The sequence below is a fragment of the Nematostella vectensis genome, chromosome 11, assembly GCF_932526225.1.
Source record: "Nematostella vectensis chromosome 11, jaNemVect1.1, whole genome shotgun sequence".
NCBI classification, from domain to species: Eukaryota; Metazoa; Cnidaria; class Anthozoa; order Actiniaria; family Edwardsiidae; genus Nematostella; species Nematostella vectensis.
Window position 1 is genome coordinate 10035336 of NC_064044.1, and position 21513 is coordinate 10056848.

The 21513-nt window shown below is 44.0% G+C and overlaps 1 protein-coding gene across 1 annotated transcript; it reads right to left on the minus strand.

The window, feature by feature from the left end:
* Window positions 1-81: 81 nt before the first annotated feature.
* Window positions 82-21323, minus strand: LOC5510179 (protein argonaute-2). The gene is given in 15 exon segments (XM_048734712.1): window positions 82-1131; window positions 1133-1220; window positions 2471-2658; window positions 3422-3658; window positions 4931-5512; window positions 6764-7123; window positions 8690-8861; window positions 11153-11300; window positions 11674-11814; window positions 12946-13219; window positions 13971-14030; window positions 14169-14470; window positions 18116-18837; window positions 19312-19510; window positions 21034-21323. Coding segments are annotated over 15 exon segments (3918 nt in total). The 5' UTR covers window positions 21140-21323; the 3' UTR covers window positions 82-792.
* Between the last annotated feature and the right edge of the window lie 190 nt (window positions 21324-21513).

Below are 21513 nucleotides of genomic sequence, written 5' to 3' on the forward strand. Positions count from 1 at the left end.
AAGCTGTAAAAAGTATTTTTTTTATCATTGTGCACCGAAGCTTTGTGAGTAACTAGTGACAAGGCTGCAATGCAACATATATAATATATACAACATTTTTTATGTATTCTTCTGTTATTTTCGTCATATTACAACAACGTAGATATCTAAATAGTGTTTTTAATCATTCTCATTTAGGTCATTTTACATCTATTCCCATCTAGTATTTTGTGAGGTACTACTCTCTTAAAAAAGGGGAGCCCCAAATTTGCATTACCTCATCGTTTATTATTACCGTCATTTATCTCTACAGTGACATAGCTAGAAAATTTGATTTGGTGGGGCAAGTTCAGTTATTCCTTGTTATTTGCTTAGCTCAGGGTAGAGGGTCAGGCGCCATTTTCTTTTATACGTCCTATGTTAAATTATGTCTCTATTAGTGGCCAGGTCCCCCCCCCCCCCCACGTGGCACAAAGATGGGTAAGTCCCTACTCTGTATATAACGAGAACTCAAAAATTTTTATTTGTGAGCTCTGGCGGCAAACTCTAATGACTTGAATAGGTCTCTTTCTAACCCCACAGTTCCATATCTATGTCATCTGACGAGCAAATATTTTCTTTTTTGTTAGGTCTTCTTTCTTGTAATTAGAATAGCATTTCAACGTAACAGTTGGCTGGTGGGGGGCCTACTGAATTTTATTTATACGCCACTCGACGATCTTTGCCACTCGACGCTTTTTGCCACTCGACGATCTTTGCCACTCAACGCTCTTTGCCACTCGACGCCCTTTGCCACTCGACGCCCTTTGCCACTCAACGCCCTTTGCCACTCGACGATCTTTGCCACTCAACGCCCTTTGCCACTCGACGATCTTTGCCACTCAACGCTCTTTGCCACTCAACGCTCTTTGCCACTCGACGCTCTTTGCCACTCGACGCCCTTTGCCACTTGACGCCCTTTGCCACTCGACGCCCTTTGCCACTCGACGATCTTTGCCACTCGACGATCTTTGCCACTCGACGATCTTTGCCACTCGACGATCTTTGCCACTCGACGCTTTTAACAGGGATCCCTTTTGCCGCTTTCACCAGTTCGGAAAGGGGTTCATTCTCACCCCTCACTGTCGAGCGAGAATTCCTTTTAGGTAAAGTACATGGATGCTTCCATTCGCTTGCACACTTTGATTGTCTCGTAGTAGGTTTTCATTTGACTCTCCTCAGACCCATTTGCTGCGCCGCGTCTGGGGCAAGAAAACATTTGTATGTTATTTTTAATCTGTTTTTAAGATTTCCAAAGAGTTATGTTTTCTTTCTTGTCAGGTGACTTACCCTCCGTTGCTCTTTCTACTCACGTGATTTACCCTCCCTTGCTCTTTCTACTCACGTGACTTACCCTCCCTTGCTCTTTCTACTCACGTGACTTACCCTCCCTTGCTCTTTCTACTTACGTGACTTACCCTCCCTTGCTCTTTCTAGTCACGTGACTTACCCTCCCTTGCTCTTTTTAGTCACGTGACTTACCCTCCCTTGCTCTTTCTAGTCACGTGAATTAGCCTCTGTTGGCAAGCCCTCCTGGCTCTTTCTACTTACGTGACTTACCCTCCGTTTTTCTACTCACGTGAATTACCCTCTGTTGACACAATTGGTTGACAAGCCCTCCTGGCTCTTTCTACTCACGTGACTTACCCTCCTTTTTTCTACTCACGTGAATTACCCTCCCTTGCTATTTCTACTCACGTGACTTACCCTCCCTTGCTTTTTCTACTCACGTGACTTACCCTCCCTTGCTATTTCTACTCACGTAACTTACCCTCCCTTGCTCTTTCTACTTCATGACTTACCCTCCCTAGCTCTTTCTAGTCACGTGAATTACCCTCTGTTGACAAGCCCTCCTGGCTCTTTCTACTCACGTGACTTACCCTCCCTTGCTCTCTCTACTCACGTGACTTACCCTCCCTTGCTCTCTCTACTCACGTGACTTACCCTCCCTTGCTATTTCTACTCACGTGACTTACCTTCCTTTTTTCTACTCACGTGACTTACCCTCCCTTGCTCTTTCTACTCACATGACTTACCCTCCCTTGCTCTTTCTACTCACGTGAATTACCCTACCTTGCTATTTCTACTCACGTGACTTACCCTCCCTTGCTCTTTCTACTCACGTGACTTACCCTCCCTTGCTCTCTCTACTCACGTGACTTACCCTCCCTTGCTCTTTCTACTCACATGACTTACCCTCCCTTGCTCTTTCTACTCACGTTACTTACCCTCCCTTGCTCTTTCTACTCACGTGACTTACCCTCCCTTGCTCTTTCTACTCACGTTACTTACCCTCCCTTGCTCTTTCTACTCACGTGACTTACCCTCCCTTGCTCTTTCTACTCACGTGACTTACCCTCCCTTGCTCTCTCTACTCACGTGACTTACCCTCCCTTGCTCTCTCTACTCATGTGACTTACCCTCCCTTGCTCTTTCTACTCACGTGACTTACCCTGCGTTGACAAGCCCCCTGGCTCTAAACGCGGCAAGGTGTGCGTAGTAGGCCGGTGCAGGCATAGACACGCTGCGTGTGCATCTTGCGAACGTATGGCAGAGTTGATAGGTGAGCGCCTGGAGCTTGTCTGCCGAGAACCCGTTATCATCGTACAGCACGTGGTAATGGGTGGGCCGGCTCGTACCCTGGGAAAAAAAGATGTATCGGTGTTACCGTACCGTAAATGATCTAATAAACGGCGTTTTTTAAATTTCGATGATCCGAGGGGGAGGGGGGGGGGGGGTCAATAGATAGGAGGCGTTTATTAGAGAGGGGTGTTCTTCACAAAATGTAAAGATATAACAAATCTAACTGCAATAGGGTTCTCGAGTCTCAGTCAGGATCGCGTTAAATTATAGTCTGCGTAGCAAGCGTTATTGACATTATATGCTAGTCTCACCCAGTAGAAGCCAAGCTCAGATTAATCAATTTTTATTTATATTACCGAAATGTCTTGTCGTTTGTTCAAAAGCTGGAGGGAGGGTAAGGGGGGCGTTTGTTAGAGAGCGGCGTTCATTACAAACTTGTAAGCTGAAGGGGGCGTTCATTAGATAGGAGACGTTATTTAGATGGGGGGGGGGGGGGCGTTTATTAGATCATTTACGGTAGTCAGACACTGCTGACGAATTAGTAGCAAGCTTACGAGGTCATTAGAATTCGAATGTGTGTAATGGTGTTAGGTGGCTTGTTCCCTGAGGACGCAAAAGATGTGTGAGATATGGGAAAGACACTGGTTTTGGTCACAGAAAGCGTGAAAAAGTTCTTAAAAGACCCCGGAGGACCTTTCTTTTTTCTCCTTTTTTTGTTTCGGAGAGGGCAAGCGTGGATACGCGCCTGGAGGGGGAGGAGGAAACTTCATAAACAGAATAGAGAACTCCATGTGAACGTTAGCAATAAGAGTGCACTCACCTGAATACCGGCATGACTGCAGAGATAGAAGTCAAACTCGAACGGGTGACATATAACCGTGTCCACCGTCGTGCCAGCTGGGACATTTCTCGATTTCCCCCTCGCGTCCCTGCCTTCCTCGGCAAAAAGTCGCGCGTGGTGTCTTTTCTGCACGACCACAAACGTGATGAGAGGCTGATAGTCTTTCCCGAGCATCGCGCACGCCTGCTGAACAGCACGGACCTCCTCGAGGAGAACCTGAAATCGGCGGAACATAGTCTGAGTATCATGCGATTCCAATTTACTTAAAGCCGCATTGTCCACAGTTTAATTCCGGAGGGCCGACGGAAACCTCAACCGTTAAAAGACAAACGAATCTATTAGAATCCGTGCTAATTAACAGGCCATCCGCTCTAAATTATCAGTTACATCCTCAAAGAAACTTCCAATAGACACACGGTTTTTGCAGTTTTAAAATATGTTCCGCGTTTTCTCATAAAAATCATTGGAGGTTGTAACGAAATCGACCGGAAGTAAACTGGTGACAATGCGGCTTTAAATCGGTGTAACGCATGAATGACTGATTCCTGGTTATTTTACACAGAGTGCGACCTTATTTAAAATAGGCGTATACTTAATAGGGAACAAAAAAAAAGACTTGATTGTCAGGCTAAGTTAAACTCAAAATTCTTGCTAACTCTAACTTTTTGGTAACCTAGAATCATTTTTCATGTGTCATTTTTACTAGGACTGTAGGATAACTCGAACTGTTTTGAGTTGGCATGAGAGTTGAAATCATACACCGCCAAAGTCTGATGTAAATATGTACATCCTTTACACTACACAACAGCTCGGTACAGAGCCGTATCAGTGGTATGGTGGACTGGGGACCTCTCCCAATATTTTCTTAAATTATAAGAAAAAGACAAGTAGAGGCGTGGCTGGGCCCCAAATATTTTCTTAATGTTTCTGTATTGCCCCCCCCAATATTTTCTTAAATTATAAGAAAAAGACAAGAAGATGCGTGGCCGGGCCCCAAATATTTTCTTAATGTTTCTGTATTGCCCCCCCCCCCCCTCCCCCAATATTTTCTTAAATTATAAGAAAAAGACAAGAAGAGGCGTGGCTGGGCCCCAAATATTTTCTTAATGTTTCTGTATTGCCCCCCCCCCCTCCCAATATTTTCTTAAATTATAAGAAAAAGACCAGTAGGGACGCGGCTGTATCCCCAATATTTTCTTAATGTTCCTGTATTACCCCCCTAATATTTTTTTTTTTAAATTATCAGAAAAAGACCAGTTGGGGCGTGGCTTTGTCACCCAATATTTTTTTAATGTTTCTGTATTGTGCCCCTCTAATACGTTGAGTATAACAATGAACCGTACTATCTCAGACACTTATTAACACTAGCAACAATAGCTCCTGCAGCAGTAACATTTGTCCCAAACACTGCACTTTCAAATCTCGAAACACTTTTGGGTGATCGCACCATTGGGTGATCCTATAATTATCACTATCATTATTACTAACCTGCTGAAACTGACCCTCACTGACACCGTCCCGATAAAAGATAATCCGCGCCGGCTTCATCCTTTTGTTCTCCTTATAAAACTCAATCATGAGTTCTTTCACCATGTCTGCCAGATCAACAATGATCTCCTGAGCCTGCTTGCACTTCATGTGGGTCTGTGGTCTCACGCGTGCGCAGTAGCGGCTAGCGTTGCGATTCAGGCTGGCGACGACGGCGGCGATAGAAGGGATGCCATTGTCACCAGGGGCTGGGTGGGTGACATCAGCGCCGAATATGATTACCGGAGAGTCAAATATTCCCTTGCCTTTGTCATCAGTGATTGTCGCCTTGAGGCGATCGGCGATCACGTGGTTGGTGCCGCCTAGTTTGCCATTGATCTTCATGGCGATGTTCGAGCACACTTGAGGTTTAGCCATCGTAAATTGCTTCATTTGAACACACTGGGTGGGAATACCTAAGACTGTGTCGCCGACTCTCTTCACCTCGTTATAGACATCTTTGTTGCCCCTGTCCGGGAGAGCGACCACAATCAATTGCAGACTATTAAAGTCGTGAAGAAGCTTGCCAAATATTCCCTCAACCTGAGATAAACAAAGGACGGTTAACATTTTCATTATTTTATTAGGAACATGTATTACAAGGTCATTCCCGCAAAAGCATAACTAATCAAGTTGGTAGAGATAAATTGAAGGAAGTAAAGAAAATAAAAACTTTATTTATACAAGATAAGGACCTGACTCTCTACAAAGGGAACTGTGAACCTCTCGTCTTCTCGGATAAGGATAGGGTGATCGAACGTGCGCGAGGCGGCGTCCTCTTGCCGACGTCGTGGTTCTAAATCACCCTCATGTTAAACCAGGGGCCCGTCCCTCACCGCACATCATTAACCTGTATCGGTGGACGTAAAAAACCCGCTGGGGACGCTGGCCCATGGCACTATCTTCAATGACAAAGCTTACACACTAACTCACTCATGATTGTAAACTGCGTGGAGCAGTCCGTATCTACACACTGATGAGTAAAGTCAGTCACATGTGAAGCGTAATAGTCCAGTTTCGAGTTCCACTGTGCCTGCCGGTCATAGGCACTGAGGACGCATAAATACAATCCTCGGTTTCAATTGAATCGATTGCAAATACCAGCGAGATCATGAAGTATTCAAAGGTTTTTGCATTTTTTTAGGGGCCGTCCACACTAACACGGATTCGTTTGAATCCGTATACTTTTTTATACGTTTAGGCCTTCCGTCCACACTAACACGGATTAGTTTGAATCCGTATACTGTTTGATACGTTAAGGCCTTCCGTCCACACTAACACGCGCGCTGGATCCAGCGAATCCGGATACTTTTGAAAACGCCGTCGAAAGTGAATCAAAATGATTCCGTATACTTTGGTACGTAGTGTGGACGGTCGAATCCGTATCAAAATAAAAACGATGGCGTCACATAGCAGTCGCGCGTTGTTTGAGCATGCGCATATCATAAAAATGACTTCAACCCGTGTTAGTGTAGACTGCTGGATCCAGGCGAACACGATGCGAAAACGATAGTGTGGACGCGAATCAATTGATGTGTTTTCGGCGAAACGAATGCGGATACTTTGGAATCCGTGTTAGTGTGGACGACCCCTTATTCCAAGTTTCAGAGAATTCTCGCTGGTATGCGCATGAAATTTGCCTTGAGTCGAGGCTTAAACTGTATTTATACAGACTAAGAGTCTGTAGGTCCGGAGGGCTAGAAATTGGGCTATTGATCATGTTTCGCGATGCAAATTTAAGACCATTCCCCTTGATTTGCAATGATCGATCTCTTACCATTAGATATATCTCACCTCTTGCACGCGTGACGCATACTCCGCGCGACAAGGTACCGGGTTCATTCTCATTCCTTCACTTCGACAAACATTGCCCATTTGCCGAGCAAACCCCTCCAGCTTCTCCTTAGGACACCACTTTGGATGTGAAAAGCACACCAGTGCCCAGACCTCCACAGTCCTTGCCTCGAAAAACGACTTTCCCCTCATGTCCCACGCTCCGTCAGAGGGGGTAAGGGCGCTACCCTGCGGATTGCCCCCGAGGGTAAGCTCGGGTGCGGGTAGGACACGCCCTTCGATTGCTACCATCTGCTTGTTGATTCGCATGCCGTATTCGTTTTTCAGGTACTGGTCACTTGCTGTTGCCAACTCGTCGACCTGAATCAGAGCAAGATTTAAATGGGCGTGACCACAAAATTGTAGTGACCACAGATTGCCCAAGTCAATTAAGGTAAAAAGGGAACCGTGGTTCGCATTGGGTTTAGCCCGCAAAACGGAGGTTACCGGGAAACAGGATTTGGGTTCCCGGCAAAAGGGAAATGGGTTACCGGGATTTGCCCCCCCCCTCCCCCTCTCCATCCCCCTCTTTAGAACCCAGGTAAATGCGTTGCAGTCTTATTCAAAAGGTAGCGATAACGCAGTGCCAAGATCTTTGCTCAGCCATAGGATCGAGTTTAAATCCAGCCTGAGTAGCTTGAGATTTTCTGGTGATGTACAAGCCTGGTAGAAGTCCAATATGTCAGCCCTTTGTGGTGCGCATTTTGATCGTGTCATTTACATTTAAGCAGCAAAAGATTTTACATTTGTATACTGTCTCGTCTTAACCTTGCATCTTAACACATTGACCCCTGAACCGGCCTGTACCGGCTTTGGGAAGTACCCACAACCCAAAAAATTCATAAATTCAAAATAAACACAACAAGATGAAGATACTCAGGCATCAGTCTAAGGGATAAATGGTCTTGCAGATATGCATCCAACCAAGGTGTTGGCATCTACTCTTAAGCCAAATAATAGCACAGGTTCTTTGACAAATCTCAAATCGAACAAGGAGAGAAAAGCAGAATCACCCCTCTCAATAAAACGCTCAAAATACCACACAAGGGAGAGAAATCAGCAAACACAGCTCAAGACACAAATAGATACCTTTATTCTGATCCTCCAGGTACATTTCCTTGGCCTCAAAACACAATGTTCATTCCTTGAAGGATTGTACAACCACGAAAATATCTTTACGTATTGCAAAGCATTCTGGGAGATCCAGGGGAAAATTCACGAGGGGAGGGCCAGTCAACACTCCTCTCCCCAAAGTCAGATGGTTTTTTATAAGTCTTTTCACCCCGAAGCCAAACAATCAATTCCAGGCCATACAGACCCAGAATAGCAGTGTAAACAATTTTGGAATCAATTTGGTTTCAGAAAAGACAGCATTTAGGAGAGCTGTGGTGATTCATTAGAAAATTATTTTCTCATCCAGGCAAAGCCAAACAAGAAAAAATCATCATGAATCCACCTTTGCTTGCAAATATCCATAAGCAAAGCACTCAATTATGCCCCAAAAGACTTCATGATGTCCTGAGACACTCTCCTAATATGCTCATAGCTGTATTTTTGATGAAAAATACAAGCAACCATCAACTTGTGCTGGCTTCAGCACATCGATGAGGGATTAAAAGTGGGGACCGCAAAGCACTGTTGGAAAGCTTGGATACCGCTGACTAGGTGCAGCTGTGTTTGACTTTGACGGGCTGTATAAAACTCAGAATAGGGGGGGAGGTATCTGTTTTCAGTCTGTTTTTTTGTAAATTCAGCTCCAAAAAAGCCAGTCAATGGGTTAATTTGCAGTTCCTAATGTAAGAATGGAGTCTGGGTGACCATCGTAGCGCGGGTCGTCGCATGGATAGTAGTAGCGGTTCTACATGTAACTAGGGGCATTCTACTAACCCATTGGTTGATGTCCCGCTGGCGTTCATTGGCCGGCTTTGCTGTTTTGCGAATCATCGCCGCAGTTTGTTCATCCGTCAGACGCTTCCGCTGAGTGGGAATCATGTTACACACCTCCATTGGCACGGAGTTCTTCTTCTGACCAACCAGTAGGCACGGTAAATGGGGGTACCTTGAAGACACAATGAAAGATGCTTGGCAAGGTCAAGGCAAGGGCAGGTAAATAAGGTTAGGTGAGACGAAGAGAGGTGAAGCAAGGCATGGTGATGTATGCTAAGGCGAGGTGAGGTGATGTTAAGTGAGGTGAGGTGACGCGAGGTAAGTAGAGGTGAGGTTAGGGTATTGTGGGTTTTGTGGTGTGGTTATCCGAGGTGGGGTGAGGTTAGGTCCGATTCACAGCTCGTTTCTGTGAGCCCGCAGTATGTGCCCCCATCGACGGCTAGAGAGAGAGAGAGTTTTTGGTATTCCCAAAAACTGAGGTGAGGTGAAGTGAGCACAGCTAGACCAGAGAGAATTATATACGGAAATAATGTTTTGAATGTCTTGTTTGCGACCAATTGCGAAACAAGCTTGGTACCAGCCTCTTTATCTACGACCGTGCGCCGCAGGGCCACCATTGTGCCGAAATAACCATTTCCCTAAAAAAACAAACTGCAAAGGCTGCCATGCCACAGTCACTACGGTATTATGGTGTCGCGGAAATGCCTTTCTAAGGCATAGTTTATTAGACGCCGTTTTTTCATGCATCGTTCCAAATGCAAATACATTTAAATGATGAACTCGATTGTTTCATTTTCATTTGCATGAATTTACATTTGGAACGGCACATGAAAAGAACGGCGTCTAAACTAGAAAAAGGAAACCTACCTGAGAGATATTTTGTACTTGTCGCAGAAGTACTTTCTAAGAAACCAACCTGAGAGATATTTTGTACATGTCGGGGAAGTACTTTCTAAGAAACCTACCTGAGATATTTTGTACTTGTCACAGAAGTACTTATTCTTAGAACGTACCTGAGAGATATCTTGTACTTGTCGCGGAAGTACATATTTTAAGAAACCTACCTAAGAGATACAGTAGAACCTGTCCTTAAGACCACCTGCGTACTGAGACCACCTGGCTATAAAGACCACTTTTCTCCGGTCCCGAGAAAATTAACATGTAAAGTATAGGACTTTCAACCTGTGTACTAAGACCACCTGTCTATTAGGGATTAAGACCACTTTTTTAGGTCCCTTGACCTAAAAGTGACCTGTCTATTAAGACCACTTAATCCACTGACTGACAAAATCATCCGCGATTTCTGCTAGTGATCTCTATAAGTGGCCTCCCTGGTAAAAGTTACCTCCTATACGTATTAAAGTGACCTCCCTCTCTAAAGGTCACACGTGACCCTGAGCATGCTCGCGTCCTCAAGTCACCTTTGAGCCCGGCCTTTGAGTCAAGATGGCGAGTAAACAAGCTAGGATTGAGCTCTCACTGAAGAAAAAGGTTGAAGTTTTGAAGCTAGCAGCTGATACTGAAAACTGGATACCTGAGGTTATTCAGGAACATGTTTTGGGTAAAGACAGTGTACCAGAAACCGCGGATGATGACGAGGAGTGTGATGAAACCAGCGATGGCAGTGGTTCACTTGAACCTATGTCAGTGATTAAAGACACAAAAACTGCACTATATTGGGCCCAGCAGTTAAAACTGTTTTCTCTAGAGAGGGATATGACTGGAATCTTTCCCATACCTTCTGAACTTGAGGACAATTTAACATCTGAATTAGTGAAAGCGAGATTTGTCAAGCAGAAGAGCATTACAGATTTTTTCGAATTACTTATTCTAAGAAACCTACCTGAGATATTTTGTAGTTGTCACAGAAGTACTTATTCTAAGAAACCTACCTGAGATATATTTTGTACTTGTCGCAGAAGAACTTATTCTAAAAAACCTACCTGGGAGATATTTTGTACTTGTCACAGAAGTACTTATTCTAAGAAACCTACCTGAGAGCTATCTTGTACTTGTCGCGGAAGTACTTATTCTAAGAAACCTACCTGAGAGGTATCTTGTACTTGTCGGGAAAGTACTTACTTTACTCTATGAAACCTACCTGAGAGATATTTTGTACTAGTCGCAGAAGTACTTATTCTACGAAACCTACCTGAGAGGTATATTGTACTTGTCGCAGAAGTACTTATTCTAAGAAACCTACCTGAGAGGTATCTTGTACTTGTCGGGAAAGTACTTACTTTACTCTATGAAACCTACCTGAGAGATATTTTGTACTAGTCGCAGAAGTACTTATTCTACGAAACCTACCTGAGAGGTATATTGTACTTGTCGCAGAAGTACTTACTCTATGAAACCTACCTGAGAGGTATCTTGTACTTGTCGCAGAAGTACTTATTCTACAAAACCTACCTGAGAGGTATATTGTACTTGTCGCGGAAGTAATTACTCTATGAAACCTACCTGAGAGATATATTGTACTTGTTGCGGAAGTACGCCTCTACGGTGGTCTCGGTGTTGTCTTCAAGCCTAAAGCGGTTGTTAAATGCAGGGTGTGACAGACCCATCACAGTGAACTTTCTTTTAATGTGGGTAGTCTCTACGCGAAGACCTACCGAGAGAGTTACACGACAATCTCAGACCAGCTAGTAGCCTTCCTAGCGGCCCTTCCCTTCCCTTGAGCCGCTACGCAGGCTAACCAGCTAGGACAGGTGTATACGATTAACGATAACGATAACAGAGAGCATGTAGATTGAGTGAAGGATTTGCTGTATATTTGAATACACCGCGCTCCACAAGTAGTTCTTTTAACATTACTAGGGAGCCAAGGTGGCGCAGTTGGCAGAGCAACTGCGCCACATTTCCAACATGGGAAATGTCCTTTATGGTGGATTACCTTTTCCAGATCACCTGTATGTTTATATTTCATATTTAGTAGTTTATATATTTTCGTATTTTATTTAGTAGTTCATACTTTTTGATACCTTTTATCTCCGTGGTGAGCTTCTTCTTGTCTCTTTCGTCCATCACCCAACGTGTATCAAGAACTCTGTTCCCATCCTGTCTAAGAATCTCCAACATGAAGTCTATCACCGGCATCGATTTCTGGAAGCCTTTAGAGGATACTGGAAATAATAGAATATAAATAATTCAGGGGCGTATTTAGGGATGGACCAAGCGAGCCCCAAGAGATTTGGCTTAAAAATAGCAAATAAGGAAGTCCACGGGGAACAATTAACAATCAACATCAACAAGAATTGGTGTTCACCTTGTATGTACGTCTAAATTTTCGCTCCCGCGCTACGAACTTTTTTTTTGCAGTTGTATGCACTTCATGTTTTGAATATGCTACTGCGATTTCGAGTAATCTGAGAAATCTCGGCAAGGATCACAAATATGTCAAAACCGCTTCTGTTTAAATTTCAATCTGGTTTACCGACACATTACACTGACATGGCTTCGTTGGAAGTTCAGGTTGGAAGCCATGAAAAAGTAGGCCAATGGAAACAGCTTTTGACTGACGGAACCTACAACAATTTCGTTTGGAATTTATGAGGGTGAGTTAGCAGATTCCCCAACATCGCAGGAAATTAAAGAGAATTAATTAACTCTTTGCTGATTAACCACCTTTTGATCCTAGCTAAATATCACATCTTTAAAAGTAAATTGAACAAAACAAAACCATATCGAGATGGATTCTTGAAAAGGGTGAAAGCAGTTTTCCAAATAGAAAAAAACAATAGCATCAGAAAATCATCAACTAGAATTTCGTTATAAGAAATGGGGCCCTATCCTTCCCTTTGTCTATTCTCTCTAACGGTGACTTTCGTTTTTTTTTTTTGTCTCTTCTTTTTCTCTATTTTTTTTTCTTGTATTCTCTGTATTAAAATTTAGTCTTTTCCCGTTTAGTTTAGGGGTATGTTGTTTAGGGAAATAGTGCAGTATTGTTTGTATAAGGTTACATTGTTGAAAATAAAAATATATTAAGATCTAAAAAAAAAGGAAATTAAAGGACAACCACACCGCCATTTTATGCTCCCGCTCAATACCGAGTGACTCAAACAATCCATTTCCATCGGCTCATTCAAGCGAGTAACCAAGATATTTTTAATTAAATATCGTCAACAACTATCGGACTCCATTTAGATAGTTAAGTTTCCTTGCGAATAAACCCGTTGTATTTTCACTTATAAACAATAACAAAGGAGTGGTTAATCGACATTCTTTAAAGCGCAAAAATACACTTTTCTACCCACCATCGATGTTCAGCAGCATGGTTTTCCACTGAGACGGGCGCACACTTTGATAGAACCCCGTCCATAATTCACAGCCACCCCCAAGATCATGGCAGTGGCCGTTGGGAGGTGGGAAGAAGCACCTCCCCACAGCTGTGAACCTCATGGACGGCATCTGCCTCAGGACAATATCCATACCCTGGATAGCGTCTTGGGGAACCTTTCCACGGAACTCCCCTTTTAGGAACTGGTCAAGCTCTTTGATGCTAACCTGACCTGCTTCCTTAACTTTGAGCTGGCAAAAAAGACAAAATATCCAGCTGACGAAAGGTATCACGACAAGCCTGTATGGAAGCATATGAAATTTATTCTTCGTATTAAGAAAATTAGCATATTACAGGGGCGGCAGAGTGCTCCGATAAGTGGGGGGGGGGGGGGGGGGAAGTTGGGGGAGGGGTGGGTAGTGGTTTCAGGGGGGAGGGGTGGTTGCTGGTTTCTAATTCTTAAGCGCTATTCATTAAAACTCGGGGGATAACCTAGGTTTTTATGCACGGGATTTTAAACTGTTCAACAAATTTGTTGTCCGTTGTTTATGTACCGCTTGAAACCCGTTGGTTTAAAAACAACGTGTATTAGGACGAATTCAAATGTCTTATTATCCATAATATTAACAGAATATGACATGACGGAAAAACATGAAATGACGCTTCAAATAAGCCCATTTCACATCTAATATGGTTGAAAAGTACTAATTGAGTAATAGCAGACAAAATATCAAATGCGTTTTTTTGTTAAGTGTCCATGAGCCCATACATTGTGCAAGGATAATCAAGGAAAAAAATATCTAAAAAGCCAAACTCTCGGTATATGCATTTCGGCCTTACGTTATTTGTGCTTTAAAAATCAGTCCGGAAAACAAGAAACCAATGAACAAATTGTTTCCTCTATCTTTCTCTATCTCGAATCGCGCATTTTCTAGGTTTTTCCGTCATGTCGCAGAATAAAGCACCATTTTTTAAATCTTCCCCTGTAATTCAAGAGCTTACTGTAAACTTTCGTTCTTTTCCCCCATCAGTTCCAGGAAGAGTGACCTTCAGGGAAGCTTCCTGGTAAGTAGAAGGTGTGGTCAGTAAAGGAATGATAACTCTGAACCCTCTTACCCTGCGTTCCTAGAGGATGAAAGTCCGCTAAACCCACCCCCTGTTAGTTTATTAAGTAGACACTCTCGTCAACATTCCCTTTACCTCTGACTTTAAAGGCAATGGCTCCCTGCAGTACAAATTTCTCCTCCCATCAAAAGCAGGTTTGCATCCATTGAAAACTCCCTTGAACTCCCCATGCTTTATAGCAGCGTCCACCACATCACGACAAACAGACACTGGGGCTTTCTCAGGAGAAATCTCCAGATCGTAGTGATATAGGAAATCAACGTTTGGAAGAGTCACTTGGAAGAAGTTAGCTCGCAGTTTTATTTTCCTTCCCTCCCTTCCATAACCTGGTCGCTTCGGTAATTCCATGTTTTCCTGCCTGTGACGAGCCAGGTGTTCTGCAACACAAAACAACACATATACGTTTACGTGGTAAACATCACTGGGTGGAGTTCACCACTGTGAGCACAAAGACCAGGATGTGAGAATAACAGTATGATTTCCATGTTTAGCACTCAAACATTTATAAAATGTTATTAATGACATATAAACCAATCCAAAATCAGTTGTTACATTGTGCATCTCGGGGCCCAAGGAAAGGGAGAGCAAGAAGGTAGTTCCAGCTAAAAACATGCTTATGTGCTTAATACCCTAGTGGGTACTGGTAGTGGTGGGAGGGAGGGGGGACTAGTCTAATATATGTGCTGAATACCCTAGGGGGTGATCGTAGTGGTGCGAGGGAGGGGGGACTAGTCTAATATATGTGTTAAATACCCTAGGGGGTACTGGTAGTGGTGGGAGGGAGGGGGGACTAGTCTAATATATGTGCTGAATACCCTAGGGGGTACTGGTAGTGGTGGGAGGGAGGGGGGACTAGTCTAATATATGTGTTAAATACCCAAGGGGGTACTGGTAGTGGTGGGAGGGAGGGGGGGACTAGTCTTATATATGTGCTAAATACCCTAGTGGGTACTGGTAGTGGTGGGAGGGAGGGGGGGACTAGTCTTATATATGTGCTAAATACCCTAGTGGGTACTGGTAGTGGTGGGAGGGAGGGGGGACTAGTCTAATATATGTGTTAAATACCCTAGGGGGTACTGGTAGTGGTGGGAGGGAGGGGGACTAGTCTAAGATATGTGCTAAATACCCTAGGGGGTACTGGTAGTGGTGGGAGGTGAGGGAACTAGTCTAATATATGTGCTGAATACCCTAGGGGGTGATCGTAGTGGTGCGAGGGAGGGGGGACTAGTCTTATATATGTGTTAAATACCCAAGGGGGTACTGGTAGTGGTGGGAGGGAGGGGGGGACTAGTCTTATATATGTGTTAAAAACCGAAGGGGGTACTGGTAGTGGTGGGAGGAAGGAGGGGACTAATCTAATATATGTGTTAAATACCCAAGTGGGTACTGGTAGTGGTGGTAGGGAGGGGGGGACTAGTCTAATATATGTGTTAAATACCCTAGGGGGTACTGGTAGTGGTGGGAGAGAGGGGAGTGGACTAGTCTAATATATGTGTTAAATACCCTAGGGGGGTACTGGTAGTGGTGGGAGAGAGGGGAGTGGACTAGTCTAATATATGTGTTAAATACCCTTGGGGGTACTGGTAGTGGTGGGAGGGAGGGGGGACTAGTCTTATATATGTGTTAAATACCCTAGGGGGTACTGGTAGTGGTGGGAGGGAGGGGGCGACTAGTCTAATATATGTGTTAAATACCCTAGGGGGTACTGGTAGTGGTGGGAGGTGAGGGAACTAGTCTAATATATGTGTTAAATACCCTAGGGGGTACTGGTAGTGGTGGGAGGGGGGGGAATAGTCTAATATATGTGTTTAATACCCTAGGGGGTACTGGTAGTGGTGGGAGGGAGGGGGGACTAGTCTAATATATGTGCTAAATACCCTAGGGGGTACTGGTAGTGGTGGGAGAGAGGGAGGGACTAGTGTAATATATGTGTTAAATACCCTTGGGGATACTGGTAGTGGTGGGAGGGGAGGGGACTAGTCTAATATATGTGTTAAATACCCTAGGGGGTACTGGTAGTGGTGGGAGGGAGGGGGGGACTAGTCTAATATATATGTTAAATACCCTAGGGGGTACTGGTAGTGGTGGGAGGGAGGGGGGACTAGTCTAATATATGTGCTGAATACCCTAGGGGGTACTGGTAGTGGTGGGGGGGGACTAGTCTAATATATGTGTTAAATACCCTAGGGGGTACTGGTAGTGGTGGGAGGGAGGGGGGACTAGTCTTATATATGTGTTAAATACCCAAGTGGATACTGGTAGTGGTGGGAGGGAGGGGGGGACTAGTCTTATATATGTGTTAAATACCCAAGGGGGTACTGGTAGTGGTGGGAGGGAGGGGGGGGACTAGTCTTATATATGTGTTAAAAACCGAAGGGGGTACTGGTAGTGGTGGGAGGGAGGGGGGGACTAATCTAATATCTGTGTTAAATACCCAAGTGGGTACTGGTAGTGGTGGGAGGGAGGGGGGGACTAGTCTTATATATGTGTTAAATACCCAAGGGGGTACTGGTAGTGGTGGGGGGGGACTAGTCTAATATATGTGTTAAATACCCTAGGGGCTACTGGTAGTGGTGGGAGGGAGGGGGGACTAGTCTAATATATGTGTTAAATACCCTAGGGGGTACTGGTAGTGGTGGGAGGGAGGGGGGACTAGTCTAATATATGTGTTAAATACCCTAGGGGGTACTGGTAGTGGTGGGGGGGGACTAGTCTTATATATGTGTTAAATACCCAAGGGGGTACTGGTAGTGGTGGGAGGGAGGGGGGACTAGTCTAATATATGTGTTAAATACCCTAGGGGGTACTGGTAGTGGTGGGAGGTAAGGGAACTAGTCTAATATATGTGTTGAATACCCTAGGGGGTACTGGTAGTGGTGGAAGGGAGGGGGGACTAGTCTAATATATGTGTTAAATACCCTAGGGGGTACTGGTAGTGGTGGGAGAGAGGGGAGTGGACTAGTCTAATATATGTGTTAAATACCCTAGGGGGTACTGGTAGTGGTGGGGGGGGGACTAGTCTAATATATGTGTTAAATACCCTAGGGGGTACTGGTAGTGGTGGGAGGGAGGGGGGAACTAGTCTAATATATGTGTTAAATACCCTAGGGGGTACTGGTAGTGGTGGTAGGGAGGGGGGGACTAGTCTAATATATGTGTTAAATACCCTAGGGGGTACTGGTAGTGGTGGGAGGGAGGGGGGACTAGTCTTATATATGTGTTAAATACCCTAGGGGGTACTGGTAGTGGTGGGAGGGAGGGGGCGACTAGTCTAATATATGTGCTGAATACCCTAGGGGGTACTGGTAGTGGTGGGAGGGAGGGGGGGACTAGTCTTATATATGTGTTAAATACCCTAGGGGGTACTGGTAGTGGTGGGAGGGAGGGGGGACTAGTCTAATATATGTGTTGAATACCCTAGGTGGTACTGGTAGTGGTGGTAGAGAGGGGAGTGGACTAGTCTAATATATGTGTTAAATACCCTAGGGGGTACTGGTAGTGGTGGGAGGGAGGGGGGGGACTAGTCTAATATATGTGTTAAATACCCTTGGGGGTACTGGTAGTGGTGGGAGGGAGGGGGGACTAGTCTTATATATGTGTTAAATACCCTTGGGGGTACTGGTAGTGGTGGGAGGGAGGGGGGACTAGTCTTATATATGTGTTAAATACCCTAGGGGGTACTGGTAGTGGTGGGAGGGAGGGGGACTAGTCTACTATATGTGTTGAATACCCTAGGGGGTACTGGTAGTGGTGGGAGGGAGGGGGGACTAGTCTTATATATATGTTAAATACCCTAGGGGGTACTGGTAGTGGTGGGAGGGAGGGGGGGACTAGTCTTATATATGTGTTGAATACCCAAGTGGGTACTTGTAGTAGTCTATTAAGTGTACAGGTTATAGTGGTGGGTAGGGAGTGGGGACTAATCTGATATATGTGTTGAATCATGCTGGTAGTATTTGACAGGGAGAAGGGGGGGGGGGGACTAATATCTAATATATAGTTGTAGGGGACTTTATTCTAACCATCAGCAGTTGTTGTTGACCCTATTATTGCTGGGGTCTGCTGTGGACGTGCTGGAGTCTGCTGTGAACGTGCTGGAGTCTGCTGTGGACCTGCTGGAGTCTGCTGTGGACCTGCTGGAGTCTGCTGTGGACCTGCTGGAGTCTGCTGTGGACGTGCTGGAGTCTGCTGTGGACCTGCTGGAGTCTGCTGTGAATGTGCTGGAGTCTGCTGTGGACGTGCTGGAGTCTGCTGTGAACCTGCTGGAGTCTGCTGTAGACCTGCTTGAGTCTGCTGTAGACCTGCTGGAGTCTGCTGTGGACCTGCTGGAGTCTGCTGTGGACCTGCTGGAGTCTGCTGTGGACCTGCTGGAGTCTGCTGTGGACCTGCTGGAGTCTGCTGTGGACCTGCTGGAGTCTGCTGTGGACGTGCTGGAGTCTGCTGTGGACGTGCTGGAGTCTGCTGTGAACGTGCTGGAGTCTGCTGTGGACCTGCTGGAGTCTGCTGTAGATGTACTGGAGTCTGCTGATGGGCTGCAGCCTGGCTTTGATTGTTGTGTGCTTGCTGTGATTTGGATGAAGCTTCGTTCTGGGACTCTGATGCACTTCTTGGTGTTCTCTGCATCTGAGCCAGCAGGTTCTTAGAGGAAAATTGTCCATTGCCGTGTGAGCCTGGTGCCAAGCTGTTCCCCTTAAGTCTAGCTCCTGTTTTAGGGATCGCACCCTGCTCTTTGCCACTTTGTGGGCTATAAGGCAAAAGACAATGGACAAATAACTGTTGTTGTCATTGTTAAGTCATAATTAATCAGTACATTTTTCATAATTTTTGGGAAAGAGAGAACACCAGCAAAAAGAATACACTCTGTTTTTTCCACAAACAAAGAGCTCAGAAGGCGTTCCTTGCAAGGTGATAAAAACCAGAGCCTTTAATATAATTAAGAAGCTGTCTGATCAAGCTAGCATTGTACTAGAGGGGTTCTGAGGGGGTATGTTCGCATCCCTGCGTCGCCTATCATGCTTCTGAAGAGTGTTAATAATCAGGCTTAAGAAACAAAACCACTAACCACCACAAGAATTCACTTTGTCAAGCATTATCAAACACATTATCTTTATCCCAAAAATAGAAAAGAAAACAGAAAAATGCAAAGGATACTGCTAAACAGAATTGGTATCAAAACTATTTATGGAACTATTAATTAGGCTGTATAATTAATTCTTACCTTAAATTTAGTTGAGTTTCAAATTCTTGCCCCAATATATCAGCCTGTGCCGGTTCTGCATTGGTAAGACTCCCCCCTTGAGTGTTATTGGGTGGGGTCAGGGGTCCTTGCGCTTCTGCTGCACTGCTACAGGTATATGGCTGCTGGGATAATGATGTTTCTTGTTGAGTCTGTGTTGGCTTGGGGAGTTGTTTATGCTCTGGAACAAATAGTGAAAAGCTTGAATCATTTAGTTAAATTAAAATATTAAAATAATATATTTTTAATAACATAATATAATACAGCCTAAAGTGCTAAATAAAACAAAAAAAAACAAAAACTGAAATTGATTATAGATTATACGTTGGAGGCTAGGCAGACATGATGTGTAACTGGGAGTGGGAGTTGTTAGATTTGACAGTTTATTTTGATTAGCTGTAGAAAATCTTATTGGCATTTGGGTGCTCAACATTTTACCCTCCTGTAAGAGAGCCTGACTTTTCCATTTAAACATAAAAAGAAAAAGATCCCATAGGCAGTATCTATTTTCTATGAATATTAAAAAAAAAATCCAAAAGAGTTTATGATGGCCCGCCATGAGGTGGAACTTTTCCCAAATTTTACAGATCAGGAGTGTTGTAACAAAAAATAGTTTTCATGAATCACAGAAATTGTGATCGCAATGGCTATGAAAATATAAAAGAAAACACTGAATGCTAGATCAAAGAAATTATAAGCTATAAACACTATTAAAAATTACACCAAACTTGCATTTCCCTTAGCAGCTTTATAATTTGTATGGTATAATAGGCTGAGATTTCACTAACTATGAACCCTTTGCCTCCTGTTGACAGGGAGCAGAAAGCATTGATTGGAGAAAGTACAACAACCAACAGGGTGGCAATGGGGTTTTCCTTGATTAGACAAAAATTTGCTGTGATTCGTGTGGCCATGATTTATGCAATTGTATGTTTCTCATTTAACCAGAATTTGTCTGGTGCTGTTTAATGAGTTCTGTTTTTTAAAAATTTTACAATTTTGCTGCCAATTAGAAAGTTCTTTCTGTGATTCTTGAAAATCGTTTTTTTAACTCTGTCGTGATCTGTGAAAATGCAAAAAATTGTTCTATGATTGCTTCCCACTCTCCCCTTTACCCCCCCCCCCCCCCCTGATATGATGGAGGTCAAACACCGAACAAGGCTGCACTCAAAGAAACTGTGTATCGTAGCCCGCAGTGCTTCATGGGTATCAAGTAAATAAGCTTTCAGATACCAGGATTTTGCCATTTATATGTTACCCATAAACCACCAGGTTACAACAAAGGATTTTAAAGTGGAACCTTATTTGAAATAGGAATCAGCAATATACTTAAACTTTGAAAAAGCTTGTGTAATAATAATGTCCAAAAACTACAATAATGCAGTAATTTAAGAAACTCTGCCATCATAACATAACCTAAACAACTTAAGTTAGTTAATAATCTCCACAATTATATGAGAAGTGAACTCATTAATTTAAGGTAACACACTCCCAGACAAGAAGGAGAAATACATACATGAGAAACTTTAACCTAGCCTGCTTGGCGGGCTCTCTTTCGAAGTTATTCGGATGGCGATTCGGATTCCCAATATTCGAGAACAAAACATTTCCGGAAAAATCCGAAAGAGAACCAGCTAGCAGACTAATTTAAATCAGGCTGAGTCTATATATACCAGGGCTTTCAGTTAGATATTGAATACTTACCGTTATTTCGGGAAGTCGCTTGTTGCCCAACTAGAGTTTGTTGTTTTTCATGATGAGGGTTTCCTCTTCCTCTCCCTCTTCCACGTCCTTTCGATTTCTTCGGCATTTTAAAATGGTGTTAACAGCCTTTTGATGCTTTACGAAGATTCAAAGACTCGGGCTTGTCTCCACAAAGTATTTTTCCCCTAAACCTTTAATTTGTGGCGTAATTTTTGCTCCTTGGAATGAACAAACGAAAACGAAAATGTTTTTGCGTAGCTTTGCAGTTCTTGGAAGAAGATCAATGACGTCATAATCACATTTAGATGTCCCATATTACCAACCAATCAGAACACGACTCTAAAACAAGGCTTATGCGCTTTATTTTTGTTTTTATAAGAACGTACAGCCTGACATTTCACCAAATTTTAAGGGCTAAGAACATGCCAAGGCTCAGATACAGAAACATTTTCTTTTTTAGTCCTGATGCGTTCTAAAATG